Genomic DNA, 21,095 nt, shown 5'->3' on the forward strand with positions numbered 1-21,095 from the left:
CGTTCAGCTATATTTTACTACAGATTGCTGTTCTAATCTGCTATTTAAAAATTACAAAGTTAAAGGGGAATTTTTTTTTTTCCCTTCATAGCCTGCTGCTGAGCTGACCGTGACATAAAACATAAGACACTGCTGTGTTCACATGTGCTATTGAGTGATTTTAAATTTTATATACTTTTTTCTATTCCACTATTCAATATACACCCTTTTGGGTTAAAAAAAATTAAATTGTGGCATAGTCTGTACTAATCTGCTATTTAAAAATTACAAAGTTAAAGGGGAATTTTTTTTTTCCCTTCATAGCCTGCTGCTGAGCTGACCGTGACATAAAACATAAGACACTGCTGTGTTCACATGTGCTATTGAAAAATCACCAATTTTTTATACTTTTTTCTATTCCGCTATTCAATCTACACCCTTTTGGGGTAAAAAAATTAAATTGCGGCATAGTCTGTATCGGTACGTGTGAGATACACCTTTCAAATTTTTGGGGCGCATCTTCCACCGTCGAGGATTGCAGGGTGCTTCAGTTTGCCTCCTGTTCCGAACTCCTCCAACTCCTCATCCTGCCTTTAGGGTACAAAAAATTGTAATCGGGGCCTAGTCTGGGTTTTTATGTGTGAGATACACTTTTTTATATCATATTTTCTATTCCGCTATTCAATCTACACCCTTTTGGGGTAAAAATAATTAAATTGCGGCATAGTCTGTATCGGTACGTGTGAGATACACCTTTCCAATTTTTTGGGCGCATCTTACACCGCCGAGGATTGCAGGGTGCTTCAGTTTGCCTCCTGTTCCGAACTCCTCCTACTCCTCATCCTCATCCTGCCTTTAGGGTACAAAAAAATTATAATCGGGGCCTAGTCTGTGTTTGTACGTGTGAGATACACCGTTTTAAATTCTTTTCTATTCCGCTATTCAATATACACCCTTTTGGAGTGTAAAAAATTAAATTACGGCATAGTCTTTATCGGTGCGTGTGAGATACACCTTTTTAAAATTTTTTGCCGCATCTCCTTCCACCACCGAGGATTGCCGGGCGCTTCAGTTTGCCTCCTGTTCCGAACTCCTCCTACTCCTCTTCCTCATCCTCATCCTGCCTTTAGGGTACAAAAAATTGTAATCGGGGCCTAGTCTGTGTTTGTACATGTGAGATACATCGTTTTATAAAATTTTCCTATTCCACTATTTAATATACACCCTTTTGGAGTGTAAAAAATTAAATTACGGCATAGTCTGTATCGGTACGTGTGAGATACACCTTTTAAATTTGTTTGGCGCATCTCCTTCCACCGCCAAGGATTGCAGGGCGCTTCAGTTTGCCTCCTGTTCCGAACTCCTCCTACTCCTCTTCCTCATCCTCCCTTTAGGGTACAAAAAATTGTAATCGGGGCCTAGTCTGTGTTTGTACGTGTGAGACACACCGTTTTATATCCTTTTTTCTATTCCGCTATTCAATATACACCCTTTTGGGGTGAAAAAAATTTAATTGCGGCATACTTTGCATATTTGACTGTGAGATACACCCGTGCGATACTGTTGTTGTTTTGTTCCGCTATTCAATAAACACCTTTCTAGGGCAAGATCATAAATTACAGAAATATGAGGAGACCGTCAAATAGGGGCCGTGGCCTGGGTCGTGGTGCTGCTGGTAGAGCTCCTGTTGCAAGGAGAGGACGTGGTCGATCTGTGCCAGCTACACGCACAAGTGAAACACCTTCCTCAAGTGTGAGTAGGCGACAGAACCTGCAGCAGTATTTGGTAGGGCATCATGCGCCTCTAGAAGTGATGAGGCCAGAAGAAGTACAGGCGATAGTAGATTGGGTTGCTGACAGTGCCTCCAGTTCCTTCACATTGTCTCCCACCCAGTCTACTGCAGAAAGGTCAGAGTTGGCACCTGCAGCCAATGTCCAACCGTCTTTCACCTCACCCCCTTGCAAATCAGGCAAGCAGTCTGAGCCCCAAGTAATGCAGCAGTCTCTTCTTCTTTTTGAGGACTCTGTCAGCAGGGTTTCCCAGGGCCATCCACCTAGCCCTGCCCCAGAAGTGGAAGAGATTGAGTGCAGCGATGCCCAACCACTTATTTCTCAAGATGAGTACATGGAAGGACCATCGCAGCACGTCTCCGATGATGACGAAACACAGGTGCCAACTGCTGCGGCACTCAGAATTGTGGAGACCGACAAGGAGGGCAGGGGTGAAGATGATGTGGAGGACGATGAGGTCCTCGACCCCACATGGAATGAAGGTCATGCAGGTGACCTGAGTAGTTTGGAGGAAGAGGCTGTGGTCGCACAGAGCCACCAGCACAGCAGAAGAGGGAACAGGGTGCAGAAGCAGAGCGGCCGTGCCCTGGACACTACGCCTGCTACTGCCCAACGCAGCAAGGGACCGAGCGCACCAAAGCCAGCTCAAAGGAGTTCTCTAGCGTGGAAGTTCTTCAGAAAATGTGCTGATGACAGGACACGAGTGGTTTGCACCCTGTGCAATCAGAGCCTGAAGCGAGGCATAAACCTTCTCAACCTGAGCACAACCTGCATGATCAGGCATCTAAGTGCAAAGCACGAGCTGCAGTGGAGTAGACACCTTCAAAGCCAAGAAAGGTCTCTGGCTCCTCCTGCTTCCTCTTCTGCTGCAGTCTCGGCCTCTCCATTCACATCTGTAGTGATACCGGCACCTGCCACCCCGCAAACAGACGATCTGTCAGCAACACCACCACCTGGGTCACCAACCATCTCCACAATGTCCCGTGGAAGCGTTCAGCTTTCCATCTCCCAAACACTTCAGAGGAAGAGGAAGTACCCCCCTACCCACCCGCGATCCCTGGCCCTGAATGCCAGCATTTCAAAATTCTTGGCCTTTGAAATGCTGTTATTCCGTCTGGTGGAGACGCACGGTTTTAAAAGCCTTATGTCAGTGGCTGTCCCACAGTACGTCGTGCCCAGCCGCCACTACTTTTCCAGGCAAGCCATCCCTTCCCTGCACAACCAAGTGGGGGAAAAAATCAGGTGTGCACTGCGCAACGCCATCTGTGCCAAGGTCCACCTAACTACCGATACGTGGACCAGTAAGCACGGTCAGGGGCGTTATATCTCCCTAACGGCACACTGGGTAAATGCAGTGGCGGATGGGCCTGAGGCGGATAGCAATTTGGGGCATGTCCTTCCACCACCGAGGATTGCAGGGCGCTTCAGTTTGCCTCCTGTTCCTAACTCCTCCTACTCCGCTTCCTCATCCTCTACCCCCTCCTCATCCGGTCAGCGTAACACCTTCACCACCAAACTTCCGCACAGCCAGGGGTAAACGACAGCAGGCAGTTTTAAAACTTGCCTGTTTGGGGGAAAAACCACACACCGCGCAGGAGTTGTGGAGGAGCATGGAACAGCAGACAAATGAGTGGTTGCTGCCAGTGAGCCTCAAGCCCGGCCTGGTGGTGTGCGATAACGGGCGAAATCTCATAGCAGCTCTGGGCCTAGCCGGTTTGACGCACATCCCTTGCCTGGCGCATGTGCTGAATTTGGTGGTGCAGAGGTTCCTTAAAAATTACCCCGATATGTCAGAGCTGCTGCAGAAAGTGCGGGCCGTCTGTGCGCACTTTCCGCGTTCTCACCATGCTGCTGCTCGCCTGTCAGCGCTGCAGCGTAACTTCGGCCTTACCGCTCACCGCCTCATATGTGACGTGCCCACAAGGTGGAACTCCACCTTGCACATGCTGGAAAGACTGTGCGAGCAGCAGCAGGCCATAGTGGAGTTTCAGCTGCAGCACGCGCGCGTGAGTCGCTCTGCGGAACAGCACCACTTCACCACCAATAACTGGGCCTCCATGCGAGACCTGTGTGCCTTGTTGCGCTGTTTTGAGTACTCCACCAACATGGCCAGTGCCGATGACGCCGTTGTCAGCTTAACTATCCCACTTCTATGCCTCCTTCAAAAAACGATTCGGGCGATGATGGAAGAGGATGTGGCACAGGATGAGGAGGAGGAGGATGAAGAGGTAACATTTCCAAGGCTTTCAGGGCAGTCATTCGCAAGTGGCTCTGAGGGTGGGTTCCTGCACACACAAACACCAGGGACACAATTGTCCAGCAGGGGCACAGTTCTGGAGGATGAGGAGGAGGAGATGGAGGAGGAGATGGAACCAGGTTCACAGCAGGGTGGCACCCAGGCCAGCTCATGGCCATCATTGGTGCGTGGCTGGGGGGATACAGAGGACACAGACGATACACCTCCCACAGAGGACAGCCTTTCGTTGCCTCTGGGCAGCCTGGCACACATGAGCGATTACATGCTGCAGTGTCTCCACAACGACCGCAGAGTTGCCAACATTCTAACTTGTGCTGATTACTGGGTGGCCATGCTGTTGGATCCCCGTTACAAGGACAACGTACCGTCCTTAATTCACTCACTGGAGTGTGATCCCAAGATGTGCGAGTACAAGCGCACGCTGGTAGACGCGATGCTGCTGTCATTCCCACCTGACAGCGGGGCCACAGTGGAAGCACAAGGCCAAGGCAGAGGAGGAGGAGGAAGAGGTCACCAACGCAACCAGGGCATTGCCAGCACCTCAGAAGGCAGGGTTAGCATGGCCGAAATGTGGAAAAGCTTTGTCAGCACGCCACAACAAACAGCAGCACCAGCAGCCCATATGGAACGTCTTAGCAGGAGGCAGCATTTCACCAACATGGTGGAGCAGTATGTGTGCACACGCCTACATGTAGTGAATGACGGGTCTGCCCCCTTCAACTTCTGGGTCTCCAAATTGGGCACATGGCCTGAGCTTGCCCTTTACGCCTTGGAGGTGCTGGCGTGCCCTGCAGCCAGTGTATTATCTGAACGTGTATTTATCACGGCTGGGGGCGTTATCACAGACAAGCGCAGCCGCCTGTCCAGAGACAATGTGGACAAGCTCACGTACATTAAAATGAACCAGGCATGGATCCCACAGGACTTTTCCGTACCTTGTGCAGAATAGAGATGGATACCGACCTTACCCAGCCATTGTTCTATTTTTGATCATCTTCTCACTCTTTTGGGGTATACCCTTATTTAAAATGACTGAAAAAAAGCAGTGTTGGCTACCTCGTCCTCCTCCACCGCCGCTTCCACCTACACCGCCACATCCACCACCACCTCAACATCCCTCCTACTCCATATGGGCCTCGTCCTTCACAGATGAAGAATTTTTTTTAATTTTCTGTGTTTTTTTTTGTTGTTTTAAGTTATTTCCCTATCCACATTTGTTTGCAGAGCACTTGCCATGCTCTTAAGTACATTTTGCTGCCATTTGCAGCACTCTAGCCCTTTCCATTGGTGTTTTAGAGCCATTTTAGTGCCTGAAAGATTGGGTCCCCATTGACTTCAATGGGGTTCGGTGTCCAGGTAAAGTTCGGAAAAAGTCCGGGACACGGACCCAGACTTTTTTTTCAAGTTCAGCCGAACCCGCCGAACACGGACATCCAGGTGTCCGCTCAACTCTACTCACTAGGCATACACCAAACTGAGTCCACTCACTCCGGTAAGCCTCCTTATATATATTGGTGGGGGATGGTGTCACAGCAAATTTTCAGTTATTCACTTCTGGAATACACGTTTGAAGATTTTTCTATGTTCACTCCATTTTAAAGGACTTTTTGCCCTTATTCACTTTTTTTGTTATTTTATATTTGTATATGTATTCTTAACATTGTAATGAATTTTCACCGATTATCATATGTTAATTATTTATGAGCGCGGCACATTTCCATATTTATACATTTTATTCATATGAGCATTTAAAGAATTGCTATTACTTAACGAGATCTCCACCACCATTCCTATGTGACCATTACATCCTTGCAATTTATGTTTAGCATGTTCATTTTGAGTGGATTAAAATATATTTTAATGCTTTATGATATATTTTTGCATTTCCTTATCCAAAAAGATCAATTTCCGGAGTTTGTTTTCTTAGGTATACCTTTATTTTGAACTTAGCCATGTAAAATAGATGTTATACAGGAATGATTATTATGAGATGTTTCTCAGGGCTGCAGTACCTCTGAACTCCACAAGATGGAGATCTCACTTATACTCGGATAGGAAGTCTCTATGGAATACAGACAGGAAGTGAGGTCAGAAACAGGCAGGAAATTCTATATAGACGAAGTAGCGAGGAGACAGCAGAGGAGGTAATAAGATCTTATTTCCTATTTACACCCAGTAACCCCCCCGTCATGTCCGTCCTCTTCCTCCATAGTCACTGTGACATCTTTTATCTCCAGCAGATGATGATACACACATATATAGTGTGGAAACCTAGATTAACCTCTTCAGGGTCAGAACATTTACACACTTATGGGGTCAGAACATTCTCTTCATTTTGGAGATAAATTCTAGTAATTTCGTCCTCCAAACAAACAGCACTGACAATAAATAGAGAAGACAATGACCATCCTGACCTACATGGCCTACAAAGGGCAATTATTACACTACACAGCCAGCCAATGGGCAATCATTACAATATGCAGCCAACACAATGATGGAGTGCAGGGGTCAGGAGCATAGAGCCCCTTACATTGCTGGTCAGGAGGAAGAAAACATTCCCTAGCCTGCCATGAAGAATATGTTCCATCATTGGTGTCAGAGGGAGGAAAATACTGAGGGCTCTGAGGAAAGGAGAGGAGCTGAGGGGTCTCTGAGGAGGTAGCGGGACTAAAGGACTCTGGGACCTCTGAGGGTTTACTGCATCTGAAGGGCTCTGGGGTAAGAGGGGGCTTTAGGGCTTATAGAGACTCTTGGTCTTTGATGGTCCTCTCATGCCACCTGTACTTTTATGACCTCCTTAAAGAACTCCTGCCAGCACCTGAAGGAAGCCTTCACCTCACCATCTCACTGGTCAAGAAAAATAATGCAGGCCACAAAATAGAACAAAGAAGGACACTTGTTCCTTGAGAAGGTCTGTTTGTGCAGCATCACTTACTGGTTGGCCAGTCCAATACCTTCCCATGACACAGGGTCTGGCAGTGCCTGGTGCTGGAATTCAGAGCCCCAGGAACCCACTGCCACATCTGTACAATGTCCTGGATACTACAGAATAGTTACCAACCAATAAAACAAACCCCTTCCCTAGCTGTCCTCCTCCTACCCACACTGGGCTGCCATTGGAAAGAAAAAAAGAGACTCCTCCCCCCAGCTCTCTACTCCATCAGCAGCATCCTCCTGCTATCCAATCCAATCCCTTCTCTTACTGCAGAGAGTGACAGTGACATCACTCCTGTTAGTCAGCAGGCTGGCGAAGATTGGAGCCTTTCAGCCAGAGTTCTGGCAATTAGACACAAAAGAGGGAGGAACTTAGGTATACAAAGCAGACCAAGTGAAATCACTTAGTTTAGTAGGGGATAAGCCTCACCGTCTCACCTATAGGGTGTGGGATTACCTATGTGTTTAACCAGACACAAAACAGGGAGGAAGAACAGCTAACAAGGGAGCTGTTCAAAGATAGGTATAATTCCCAAGCGGTGTTCAGGACTAAAAATCAAGTACTTTATTGAATATATATTAAAAATTTAAAAGAAATCACATTTATCAATAACGAGTCAATAACATGACATAAACACACAAGTAAAAAAAACAGCCCAGGTCATGTGGTCTTTTTAATTGTCTTTGCGAAGTAATGACGGAATCAAAGCAGAGGAGGGAACTAATGAGTCCTGGTGTTCAGGGACTATAAAAGGACCATTATCATATTCCCTCCCTCGTTCTGAAAAAGTCCGCTGATTGGCAGACGAAACGCGTCATCCAGTGATGTCTGTTGTTCCCGGTGACAACCTGAGCTAACATCCAAGCCTGCGTGTGCTGCGCGGGAATCTCTAGACTTTAGCCAGTTGGCTTTCTACATACTGCCCTGCATGTTAGCTACTTGGATCTCACTCCACGCTGAGCCCTGTGATCTAGGGGGACTACTAAAGGAATGAACTTAATGTTCTGTACTGACAAGGAAAAGGCACTTACCTCGGAACTACTGTCCGAAGGTCAAGCAGCAAGCAGTGAGTAAAGTTTCCAAAAATGGAGCTGATGGCAAAATTCATTAATCCTGCTTAGCTTCCTTCCACACATGTGACATTTTCTTTGTGCCTCATCAGTAATGGTTATTAAAGTGTATTTCCATATGAACTTTCCTCCTTACTTGGCTCTAGCCTCTAGGATATTCACTTTCTCCCTTAAGCCAACATTAAGTGGAGGGGATGGAATGGATTAATTACGATGGACTAGCCCCTGGATATTATGCTTATTGTGTCTGGAATATTGAAACGGCTGCATATTGGCTTTACTATGAATTTCCTGAAGGATTCTCACTAAACCCAGCGTTCTTTACTTCATAAATGACTATTTGTAATCCACATTAATGCTACTTGCACTGTATTATGCACCTTAGAGGTAATTACTACTGTGGAAGGAACGTCCTACTACCGAGGAGTTATGGAACTGTGGAGTGGTTAGCTAGAGATACTAACATAGTAGCAGAATCTCGGCTGCACACTGACTTTCTTACAACTTGAAGGTCAGTTAATACAGAGGAAACTTGACCTGTCATCAGTAATTTTGATTAATGACATAGCTGTAATTAGTGGACTTCACTGTGAACTACTTTTTACACTCGTTATCAGCTGCATTAACTTTTACAGCCACCTCCACGGCACTCTATAGATTATGTTCCTGAATTCCATTCACCCCAAGGGATTAATACTATTGTGGAAGGAATTTTCCAACTAACATTAAGGAACTGTGTGATAGTTAGGGATGCACAGACAAATTTTAATTAATAATAATTAAAAGATACTGAATTAATAATTGTTTGTTATTAACAGCATAAACAACCTGACATCCCTCCCCTGCACATTAACCATTGGAGCCCAGTGTACCTGTCCATAGACAATAGCTCACCAATCCATTACAGCACTGGATGGGTTAATTCATCTGGGATATGTGTGTATCTGTATGTGGGGGGGAGGCTTAATTATTTCTGAAATATTATTATTCTTTTTTTATTAAGGGGAAAAAGATGGAGGGGTAATATTGATTTGGAGGGAATTACTTGTATTATCATCTCTATTAGGCTGCTGCTTGATAATTAAAAGGAGAGCTATGGATTTTCAAAACGTTTGAGCCGGGTCTTGTATTAGGATATACAAACCCAATTCAAAAAAGTTGGGACACTGTACAAATTGTGAGTAAAAAAGGAATGGACTAGTTTACAGGTCTCATAAACTTATATTTTATTCACAATATAATATAGACAACATATCAAATGTTGAAAGTGAGACATTTTGAAATGTCATGCCAAATATTGGCTCATTTTGGATTTCATGAGAGCTACACATTCCAAAAAAGTTGGGACAGGTAGCAATAAGAAGCCTGAAAAGTTAAATCTACATAAAAGGAATAGCTGGAGGACCAATTTGCAACTTATTCGGTCAATTGGCAACATGATTGGGTATAAAAAGAGCCTCTCAGAGAGGCAGTGTCTCTCAGTAGTCAAGATGGGCAGAGGATCACCAATTCCCCCAATGCTGCAGGGAAAGATAGTGGAGCAATATCAGAAAGGAGTTTCTCAGAGAAAAATTGCAAAGAGTTTGAAGTTATCATCATCTACAGTGCGTAATATCATCCAAAGATTCAGAGAATCTGGAACAATCTCTGTGCGTAAGGGTCAAGGCCAGAAAACCATACTGGATGGCGGTGATCTTCGGGCCCTTTTAGACGGCACTGCATCACATACAGGAATGCTACTGTAATGGAAATCACAACATGGGCACAGGAATACTTCCAGAAAACATTGTCGGTGAACACAATCCACCGTGCCATTCGCCGTTGCCGGCTAAAACTCTATAGGCCAAAAAAGAAGCCAAATCTAAACATGGTCCAGAAGCGCAGAAGTTTTCTCTGGGCCAAGGCTCATTTAAAATGGACTGTGGCAAAGTGGAAAACTGTTCTGTGGTCAGACAAATCAAAATTTGTAGTTCTTTTTGGAAATCTGGGATGTCATGTCATCCGGACTAAAGAGGACAAGGACAACCCAAGTTGTTATCAGCGCTCAGTTCAGAAGCCGGCATCTCTGATGGTATGGGGTGGCATGAGTGCGTGTGGCATGGGCAGCTAACACATCTGGAAAGGCACCATCAATGCTGAAAGGTAGATCCAAGTTCTAGAACAACATATGCTCCCATCCAGACGTCGTCTCTTTCAGGGAAGACCTTGCATTTTCCAACATGACAAAGCCAGACCACATACTGCATCAATTACAACATCATGGCTGCGTAGAAGAAGGATCCGGGTACTGAAATGGCCAGCCTGCAGTCCAGATCTTTCACCCATAGAAAACATTTAGCGCATCATAAAGAGGAAGATGTGACAAAGAAGACCTAAGACAGTTGAGCAACTAGAAGCCTGTATTAGACAAGAATGGCACCAACATTCCTATTCCTAAACTTGGGCAACTTGTCTCCTCAGTCCCCAGACGTTTGCAGACTGTTATAAAAAGAAGAGGGGAGGCCACACAGTGGTAAACATGACCTTGTCCCAACTTTTTTGAGATGTGTTGATGCCATAACATTTAAAATCAACTTATATTTCCCTTAAAATGATACATTTTCTCAGTTTAAACATTTGATATGTCATCTATGTTGTATTCTGAATAAAATATTGAAATTTGAAACTTCCACATCATTGCATTTATTCACAATTTGTACAGTGTCCCAACTTTTTGGGAATCGGGTTTGTAGTAATACTTTTTGGCCACAAGATATGGTGGGTAGCATGTGAGTTATTTGTAGAGTAGAAGTGACATCACATGCATGTGCATCTAGAAGTGCCAGCCTTTCTGATTATAAAGGTAATTTATAGTTCATTTTTTATATTAGTATATTTTATGGAATAATTAGTTTTAAAATGGGTCACTCACACGATGGAGGTATTTTTGCCTTAATGCTGGTGCTGAGCTGAGGAAGAATCAAGGGGTGACATTAGGACAAAAACTGAAGAGTGGGAGGCAGCAGTGGATGGCGGTTCCTGGTTGCCTGGTGGAGACAGGGATGACCTGGATGTCCTGCTGATCGTTGTTATCTAAGTCATCTAAAGTGCTTTGGATCTGTATATTTAAAAGGGTAGTAATATACAGTATATGCTTTTATGAGAGAGAGAATGAACAGCAGACAGCCAGATTACCTTCCTCCACAGCGGCAGCACCAGAGCACATAAAGGGAGGAGGTGGGTGGAGCCATTCTGCAATAGGCACAGAGGAGGATGCTGTGCATGCTGGGTCCTCTCCTCAAATGTCACTGGTTGCTAGACGCCAGTCGGCTGGCCATCCTACCAACCAGTGTAGCTCACAATAAAGCACCCGGTGTCGGCGGAGAAACAGAAAGGAGCGGTCAGCGGAGATACCCGCCAGACAGGGAAGTGAAGGGCTCACTTCTTACAGCTATTAGCGGCCATTCATTTTCGGCATCTTCGACCCGTTTTCGGCCGAAATGGGATAGGCCCATTTTTGACCGAAAATATTGGTTGCCGAAATTTCGGTGCACCACTAGTGAGAGTATATATACGTTTGTGGCTATACAGAGGAAGTTTGATCTGCCATCAGCAACTTTGATTCATGATATAGTTGTGAGTCGTCAGTCGGCTCCGCTGTGAATTACTTTTTACACTCGTTACTAGCTGATGATTTGCATGAACTCTAATACCCACCTCCACGGCACTCTATCGCCTGTGTTCCTGTATTTCATCTATCCCAAGGGATCAATAATACTGTGGAAGAAATCTTATAATTAACAGTAAGGAACTGTGTGAGAGTATATACGTCTTCCCATTGCTGCAGCATAATGGGACTTTGTCTGTCCGACTTTTTAACTATTTTTCATCTGCTATCCTAGTTTTTTGTGAACAGAGCTGATCGATTTTTAGACTTCGGTTGTCACCTGGGCTGTTTTTTACTTGTGTGTTTATGTCATGTTATTGACTCGTTATTGATAAATGTGATTTCTCTATAATTTTTAATATATATTCAATAATGTACTTGATTTTTAGTCCTGAACACCGCTTGGGAATTATACAATCTTTGAACAGCTCTCTTGTTAGCATTTCTTCCTCCCTGTTTTGTGTCTGGTTAAACACATAGGTAATCCCACACCCTACAGGTGAGACGGTGAGGCTTATCCCCTACTAAACTAAGTGATTTCACTTGGTCTGCTTTGTATACCTAAGTTCTGGCAATTATCCTGATTAGCCGCTAATTCCCACCAAAAGTCAGCAAGTTCCCCTTTCTGTGTCCTCACAGCACTGCCTCAGAGCAAACAAGTCAAAGGAAGAATCATATTTATTATTCCTTGTCTGCAGATCTAAAACAAATCAAATCCAGTTCAGAAACCAAACAAACCCAACAGAGAAAAGGGAATTTCTGATCCGGCAGGTCAAGAGGGTCCCAGGCCTTGAAAATATAGAAAACACTAAACAGTCCAAACTAAATGTGTTCCCATGAGGGCAGTAGTCCTTAAATGTACAGAAACCCTTCTATTCCCCCTCACATCCCCATCCTATTGTTGTTTGACCAATACCATCCATATAATTCTTACTTTCATTTCCCAAAATTATCCGTCTACAAGGAGACCTGTATAGATCAAATGATGGCACCAATGAGGATGGAAGAGGACCGGATTCACATGACTGAGAAGATACTAAACCTCACCGTGGAGATCATCTACCTGCTGACTGGAGAGGTAAGGAGGATTCTGGGAGGTCACATGACATCACTCATATCTCTATTAATAAAACACAGACCTGACCAGAGAGGTGAGGAGGATTCTGGGATTCTAACATGATATTCCTATTGGTTCTTCAATACAGAGATTTCCTTTTGTGAAGTCAGGTGATCATATGACCATCACAGTGCCTCCATGTGACTCCCTAAAACCTGAGAGACACAACATGCAGAAGATTCTAGAAGTCACCAAGAAGATGATGGAGCTGCTGACAGGAGAGGTGAGCGGTGCTGGGAATTCTGGGACATTATCCAGTAACAGACAAGGGATGTGTCTGGATGGTGACTGTATCATTGTGTGTGTCAGGTTCCTATAAGGTGTCAGGATGTCACTGTCTATTTCTCCATGGAGGAGTGGGAGTATTTAGAAGGACACAAGGATCTCTACAAGGACGTCATGATGGACAATCAGCAGAATTTGAGTTTTGTGAAGAATGTAAGGAAGGAATTTCCCTGGAATGAGACGATATTGAACCTCACCCTGGAGATCCTCAGCCTGCTGACTGGAGAGGTGAGTGTAATGAAGAGGTTAAGTCTGACTCCGCTGTACACTGGGATGTATTCAGAGTCACTTTGAGACTTCTGATGTTCTGCTAATCAATAACGACATCCACACAAGTACTATGAATACATAAATTGTACATACCAGTGTTGGAACTATCAGGGTCGGGGGTCCCCAGAGGGGTTGCTGGCCACAGGACTCTGAGCATCTCTCTCATACAGCCAGGTGCTGCACTGACAGTTCCTCCTCCCTCGCATGGATGGGAGAAGGGAGAGAGCCGATCTGCTCCTTCTCCTCCCGCCCCTCTCCTCCTGTTTGCACCATGGGAAGTGTGAAGCTAAGCAGCGGAATTTGATCATTCAGCTGCTGGGGTTCACCCTTCCCATGGTGCACACAGGAGGAGAGGGGCGGGAGGAGAAGGAGCAGATAGGCTCTCTCCTTTCCCATTTATGTCAGGGAGGAGAAACTATCAGTGCAGGCTCTGAGCTGCATGAGAGAGAGGCTCTCAGCTCAGAATCCTGCTGGGGAGGCACTGATTGGCAGCACTGATGGGGCAGCACTGATGATCAGTGCCTTAAATATCAGTGTGAACCATGTACTGACAGTCTTGCCAATTAACCATTTCAGCTCTGGAAGATTTAACCCCCTTCATGATCATGCCATTTTTTGCTATACGGCACTACGTTATTTTAACTGACAATTGTGCGGTCGTGCGACACTGTATCCAAATAACATTTATTTACTGTATCCTTCTACTCCCCTGTATTGTGCCCTTCTACTCCCCTGTATTGTGCCCTTCTACTCTCCTGTACTGTGCCCCTCTCCTCCCCTGTACTGTGCCTCTCCTACTCCCCTGTACCGTGTCCCTTTACATCTGTTCCATGCCCTTCTTCTCCCTGGTTCAGTGCCCTTCTTCTCCCCAGTTCCGTGCCCTTCTACTACCCTGTACCATGCCCTCCTACTCCCCTGTACTGTGCCCCTCTTCTCCCCTGTACTGTGCCCTTCTCCCCTGTACTTTTTCTCCTCTACTGTGTTCTTCTCCCCTTTACTGTGCCCTTCTTCTCCCATGTACTGTTCCCATCTTCTCCCTGTAATTTGCCCCTCTAATCCCCTGTACCGTGCCCCTCTGCTCCCCTGTACCATGCCCCTCTACTCCCATGTACTTCTCCCCTGTACTGTGCCCTTCCTCTCCCCTGTATTGTGCCCCTGTACTGTGCCCTTCTACTTCCCTGTACTATACCACTCTTCTTCCCTGTACTGTGCCCTCCTACTCTACTGTACTATGCCCTCCTATTCCCCTGTACTGTGCCCTCCTTATACCCTGTACTGTGCCCTCATATTACCCTGTATTGTGCCCTTTTACTCCCCATGTACTGTGCCCTTCTACTCCCCTGTACTGTGCCCTTCTACTCCCCTGTAAGGTGCCCTTCTACTTCCCTGTACCATGCTGCTCTATTCCCCTGTACTGTGCCCCTCTACTCCCCTGTACTGTGCCCTTCTACTCCCCTGTACCGTGCCCCTCTACTCCCCTGTACTTTGCCCTTCTACTCCCCTGTACCGTGCCCCTCTATTCCCCTGTACTGTGCCCTTCTACTCCCCTGTATCCTGCCCCTCTGCTCCCCTGTACCGTGCCCCTCTATTCCCCTGTACCATGCCCCTCAACTTCCCTGTACCGGGCCCCTTTACTGCTCTGTACTGTGCCCCTCTACTCCCCTGTACCGTGCCCTTCTACTCCCCTGTACCATGCCCCTCTACTCCCCTGTACTGTGCCCTTCTACTCCCCTGTATTGTGCCCCTCTGCTCCCCTGTACTGTACCCTTCTACTCCCCTGTGCCCTGTGTTGATTAGTCTTCGATTTGTGTCATGTATTCTCATTAGGGATGCACCGAAATGAAATTCTTGGCCGAAGCCGAATAATAATGAAATGCTTGGCCGAAGGCCGAATACCGAACGCGGTGTTTCGCATTTTTTCCATTTATTTTGCCAATTTTTTCACCATTACAATAATTAAATGGTAAAAATTTGCTTTTTACTATTTTGTGTTGCTTTTCAGATAAATAAATCAAATAACAAAAATACAATTTCAAAATATTTATTTAACACTGAACATTTTTGAACATTCCAGCAAATATTAAAGCACAATATAACTTAAAATAAATAAATTAGTAAAAAAAAAAAAAATTTCTGCCATCTTTGAAGCCCTTTTCTTGAATAGCCTACGTTAGGCCTATAACTGACTGCTGAAAGAATGTAACTCTGTATGTCTACAACAACAAATGTGCATTGAATAGTGCAAAAACTGTGGATGAACCCAAAACAAATGAATAACTGTCCTAGACATAAGCCTACTTAGCCTACTTCTTCAGGAAAAGTGGCAGGTTCTTCTTTATGAAAAGTAGTTTCTCTGCTTTCTCACATGAAAGTCGGTTCCTCTTCTCATCGATGACATGAGATGCAGCACTAAACAGTCTCTCACTGTCGGTGCTTGTGCATGGAGCAGACAAGTACCTGCAGAAATCAGAATAGTTGAAAATTTTATTGCAGTTTTCTGACAGTTGCTCATTTCAAAACGCACAATGTCTCCCATATAAGTAGCCTACCTGCGTGCCATCTGCGCCAAGTCGGGAAAGCGGCCTTGATTGGTCCTCCAAAATTCGAGAGGGTTATTGCTCCTGGGGATGGGGACTTCTGAGAGATACCCATCTAACTGTTGAGCGGTCGAGCTTGTCCTCTGTCTTGCAAATGGGTTATTCTCTTGGAGGATCTCATCGAACATGTCAGACAGCGAGACTGTGCGCGGCTCATCTGTAGTACGAGCCCGTTTACTCTCTGCGCTGTTTTCATCTCCTGCGCTGTGCATCACCTGACCATCTCCATCACCTAGCGGCTTTCCCAAATCCAACTCGGCCTGGATCATTTCTCGTGTGCGCATCTTTTTCCCCACATCCAAGTAATGATCTTTATATCGTGGATCAAGCACAGTCGCGATGCAGTACAGGGGTTCTGAGTCCGCCTGACTAAATCGTGTGCTGACAGCTTCTAAGAGCGCACTTTTAGTTGTTTTCACTCCGTGGTCTGTTTCAGCCTCTTTGTTTAAAAGACGCTTTAATGCTGCAAGTAAGGGTATGACGTCTGCCACAGATGCATCAGATGAGCTTATCTCTTTTGTTATCTGCTCAAAGGGGGCGAGAAGAGAGAGAAAGTTCTTGATTAACACCCACTGGTGTACGGTGAATGTCGCGGGCAGGTCATGATCTGCTATGTATGTAGCCAAGACTCGCTTTTGCGCAAAAAGGCTTTCCAGCATATAATATGTACTGTTCCACCTTGTGCTCACATCTTGTTGGAAACGTTTTTGTGGCATTCCGAACTGTTCTTGGATAGATTGTAGGCGCGCATAGGCAAGCGGTGAATGTTTAAAATGGCCAACAATTTTCCTGCCTATCGCTATCACATCTGCTATACTGCGCTGACTCAACAATCCCTCGTTGACCGCCAGTTGAATTGTGTGTGCCATACACCGTATGCCTTTCAGATTGCTATCTTCCATGGCTTTAGCCATATTTCTTGCGTTGTCACTGACTACTGCATGCACTTTAGATCGGTCGATATGCCAAGTGTCAAACATGTTGGCGAACGCCTCGGATATGGCTACAGCTGTATGGGACCCTCTAAACTCTTGTGAGTGAAGCACAATCTTTTGTAGCTTGAAATCTGTGTCGATCCACTGCGCAGTTAAACTCAGCATACTAGTGGGGCTCACATCCGAGCTCCAAATATCAGTCGTGAAGCTGAGGGCTGCAATATCTGTGGCCAAAAGCTCGTGGACGTTAGTTGAAACAACGTTATACATCTCAGGTAAGCACACGTCTGAGAAATGCCGTCTACTAGGGATGGTGTAACGGGGCTCAATATGGTCTATAAGCCTGCGAAATCCAACATCCTCTACAACAGAGAATGGTTGGTCATCCAATGCGATGAATTCCATTATCCTTGTAGTAATACCTTTAGCTTTGGCACTGTCATTGGCAAACTTTTTTGCCTTTTCTAAGAAGTCAGCCACAGATGGAGTGGGTGTCCTAGGACTGGGAGCTACTTTTCTTTTCGCTGCTGCTGTTGCCGTTGCCGCCGCCGTGTCTTTCTCGTACTCTGCATGATGTTCGGGGTGTCTTGATTTTAAGTGATAAATTAAACTTGAAGTGCTGTACGTTTTTGCAGATGCACCCCCTCTGGACAATTCAGCAGAACAATGTCTGCAAACGGCCGTTTTTGCCTCTTTCTCTGACACTTTAAAGTGCTTCCACACTGCTGACATGTTTGCTGCATAAAGCGCGCGCCTCTCACTCTACGCGGGTTATTTGATTGCGTCCAGGGGTCAAGTCCTGGAAAATAAAGTGTGGGAAACTCACCCAAGATTACCACACCCAACCTCAAAAATGAAAAAAAGTGTGTGTTCGTGTATACCGTATATACCTCTCTCTCTCTCCTCTCGTGTCTCTCTCTCTTGTCCTGGTATGTCTCTCTCTTGTCCTCTCATGTCTCTCTCTCTCTCTCTCTTGTCCTCTCTCTCTCTCTCTCTCTCTTGTCCTCTCACTCTCTCTCTTGTCCTCTCACTCTCTCTCTCTTGTCCTCTCACTCTCTCTCTCTTGTCCTCTCTCTCTCTCTCTTGTCCTCTCTCTCTCTCTCTCTCTTGTCCTCTCATGTCTCTCTCTCTTGTCCTCTCACTCTCTCTCTCTTGTCCTCTCACTCTCTCTCTTGTCCTCTCATCTCTCTCTCTCTCTTGTCCTCTCTCTCTCTCTTGTCCTCTCACGTCTCTCTCTTGTCCTCTCACTCTCTCTCTTGTCCTCTCGTGTCTCTCTCTCTTGTCCTCTCGTGTCTCTCTCTCTTGTCCTCTCACTCTCTCTCTCTTGTCCTCTCACTCTCTCTCTCTTGTCCTCTCATGTCTCTCTCTCTCTTGTCCTCTCATGTCTCTCTCTCTCTTGTCCTCTCATGTCTCTCTCTCTCTTGTCCTCTCACTCTCTCTCTGTAACGCTCCTGCGTTTCTTATATGGTGTGGATTTTCAGCTGCAGAAATAGTTCCACGTCAGTAGTCATGTAAGAGATATGCTGAGATACCATTCCCAACCTCAATGACTCATCATGTGTGGAAGGTCTTATTTCAGCCAGTAAATACACACAATTAGCAAGCTGGTTCCTAGAATGACTTTATGTATGTGGTAACACAATGATGAAGGTTGAGGGATAGGTTGAGTGGAGGTGGTAGGTGATAGACACTTGAAGGTGAGACAGTAGCAGATGGATGCAGGAAGGTTTAGCAATGTTGTATGGTAGCAGATGACAGAATAGCAGGTGGACATACAAAAGAGATCAACCCAGTGCAGAAAAGTAGCAGTAGTCTCAAGAGCTAGCAATCTAGTTATGCAGATGTAATAAACAGTCGTTACTATGCAGAGCTAGATAGTGTAAGCTTAGTATAAGTTTATAGAGAATTCCCCTGCGGGGTACTTAGCACTATTAGCGATACAGCCGAAGGGTGGTTCAGGAGAGGCGGATGATCCAGTAGCGGGATACAGGGATCAGCGCGGCGAGGTTCCGTCAGCGAGGTAAGCTTGCAAGCATGGAAGCTTCAAGCAAGGTTAGCATCCAGGTAAGGGTGTTTGAACGAACACATGTGAGTGAGAACCGGCGCTTTAAATAGCCATCTAGTCCGGCGCTGGGTGATGACAGCTCCAGTCTTAAAGGTGTATGCGCACCTTTCCAAAAGTAAATGGTGGGGCGCATACACTTGTGGAAAGTGTAATTTAGGGTACCAAAGGTACCGGAACATTACAATACCCCCCCCTTAAGGCCTGCTCCTGAAGGCCTCTGGAGCTGGTTTGTCTGGGTATCTCGCATGAAAATTGCGGATTAATCTAGGGGCATGTATGTCAGAGGTGTTTAGCCAGGTGTCGTCTTGGGGCCCATAGTTCTTCCATCTAACCAAGTACTGAAGTCTTCTTCTGTAGATACGAGAATCCAGAATCTCTTTTATCTCGTATTCTTCTCCACCTTCAACTTGTACAGGAGGGGGAGGTGGAATATTAGGCCTTATTCCTTGGTCCGGAACATGGGGTTTTAGTAGCGACACATGTAAAATGGGATGGATTTTTAGGTCCATTGGCAATGTAAGCTGCACTGCAGCTTTTCCAATAAGTTTCTTTGATTGGGAAAGGTCCCAAGAACAGAGGTCCAAGCTTTTTGCTAGGGATCTTCAGTCTCAAGTTTTTTGTTGAGAGCCAAACGAGGTCCCCGATAGTATACTGTGGAGAAGGTCTTCTACGAAGATCATAGTACTTCTTTTGTTGACTGTGAGCGTGTGCAATGGTAGTATTTAGTAAACCCAGAGAATCCTTTATTTGGGTAAGATAGTCTGAGGCTACTGGGTTATTTGAAGGAAGGATGCGTGGAGGGAGAATAGAGGGATGGAACCCATAGTTCAAGTAGAACGGACTCTGCTTGGTTGTACTGTGAGTTGCGTTGTTGTAGGCAAATTCTGCCAGGGGGAGAAGATCCAACCAATCATCCTGTTGGTAAGAAGTGTAACAACGTAAATACTGCTCGATGCATTGGTTGACTCTTTCAGTCTGTCCGTTGGTCTGCGGATGGTAAGGAGAAGTGAGCTTCCGCTCAATCCGTAGTATGTGACATAGTTCTTGCCAGAATTTAGAAATAAATTGGGATCCACGGTCAGACAGAAGAGTTTTTGGGATACCATGTAATCTGAAGACATGTTTCATCAGGAGTTCTGCCGTTTGTTTGGACGAAGGTAGTCTGCGAATAGCAATGAAATGTGCCATCTTTGTCAGATGGTCCACTGACACCAAGATGGTATTAAATCCTTTGGAAGGAGGCAATTCTACGATGAAGTCCAATGACAAAACCTCCCATGGAGTTTGGGGTATTGGTAGACTGCATAGTAGACCGGATGGTCTCGTAGTGTCAATTTTGGACCTGGCACAGACATTGCATGAAGAGACAAATTTTTGTATAGATTTTTTCATGTCAGGCCACCAGAATTGTCGAGAAATCAAATTGAAAGTCTTTGTCATACCCATATGTCCTGCCATAGGCACATCATGCGATAATTCCAAGATCTTGGTGCGTAGGGTAGGTGGTATGTAAAGTTTGTCGTTGTAGTAGAGGAAGCCTTCTGCATCAGTATTTAGTTGTGGTGGGGGTGAATCCAAACTTATACCATGCAGAACCTCTTCCTTTAAGGAACGGACAACTCCAATAATGCGTTTGTGAGGTATTATAGGAACGGAAGGGATTTCAAAGTAGTTTTCTTCAGTTAGTCGTGATAGTGCATCCGCCTTTTTGTTCTTATCTGCAGGTGTGTAGGTCACTAGGAAGTTAAACCTTAGAAAGAATAGTGACCATCGTACCTGTCGATGCGAGAGAGTTTTGCTAGTCTGAAGATATTGGAGGTTTTTATGGTCCGTGTATATAATTATTGGTAGTTGGGTGCCTTCGAGTAAATGTCGCCAATTCTCCAGAGCCAATTTTATAGCAAGCAGTTCCTTTTCACCCACGGGGTAATTTATCTCGGGACTGCTCAGGGATTTAGAAAAAAAAGCGACTGGATGAAGTGGTGAAGTGTGGGTAGGTCGTTGGGAGAGTATTGCTCCTACTGCCATGTTTGACGCATCTACCTCCAGAATGTATTGGAGGGATGGGTCTGGATGGCGTAATATGGGAGCGGAAGTAAACCTTGTCTTTAACAAGTGGAAAGCCTTATTTGCTTCTTCTGACCATTTA

The 21,095-nt window shown here is 45.5% G+C and overlaps 1 protein-coding gene across 1 annotated transcript in view; it reads left to right on the forward strand.

Annotated features, from left to right (window-relative positions):
• LOC309550257 (uncharacterized protein) overlaps positions 1–21,095 on the forward strand; it is a gene marked incomplete at its 3' end in the record, with an annotated part of 55,696 nt that overhangs the window by 24,583 nt on the left and 10,018 nt on the right. Inside the window, exon 2 of the mRNA XM_082250665.1 lies at positions 13,104–13,307. Coding sequence (XP_082106791.1) covers positions 13,143–13,307 — 165 coding nt within the window. The 5' untranslated portion in view covers positions 13,104–13,142. The remainder of the gene's footprint in view (positions 1–13,103; positions 13,308–21,095) is intronic.

The sequence above is a fragment of the Pelophylax lessonae genome (genome assembly GCF_965119305.1).
Source record: "Pelophylax lessonae genome assembly, chromosome: 3".
Classification (NCBI taxonomy): domain Eukaryota; kingdom Metazoa; phylum Chordata; class Amphibia; order Anura; family Ranidae; genus Pelophylax; species Pelophylax lessonae.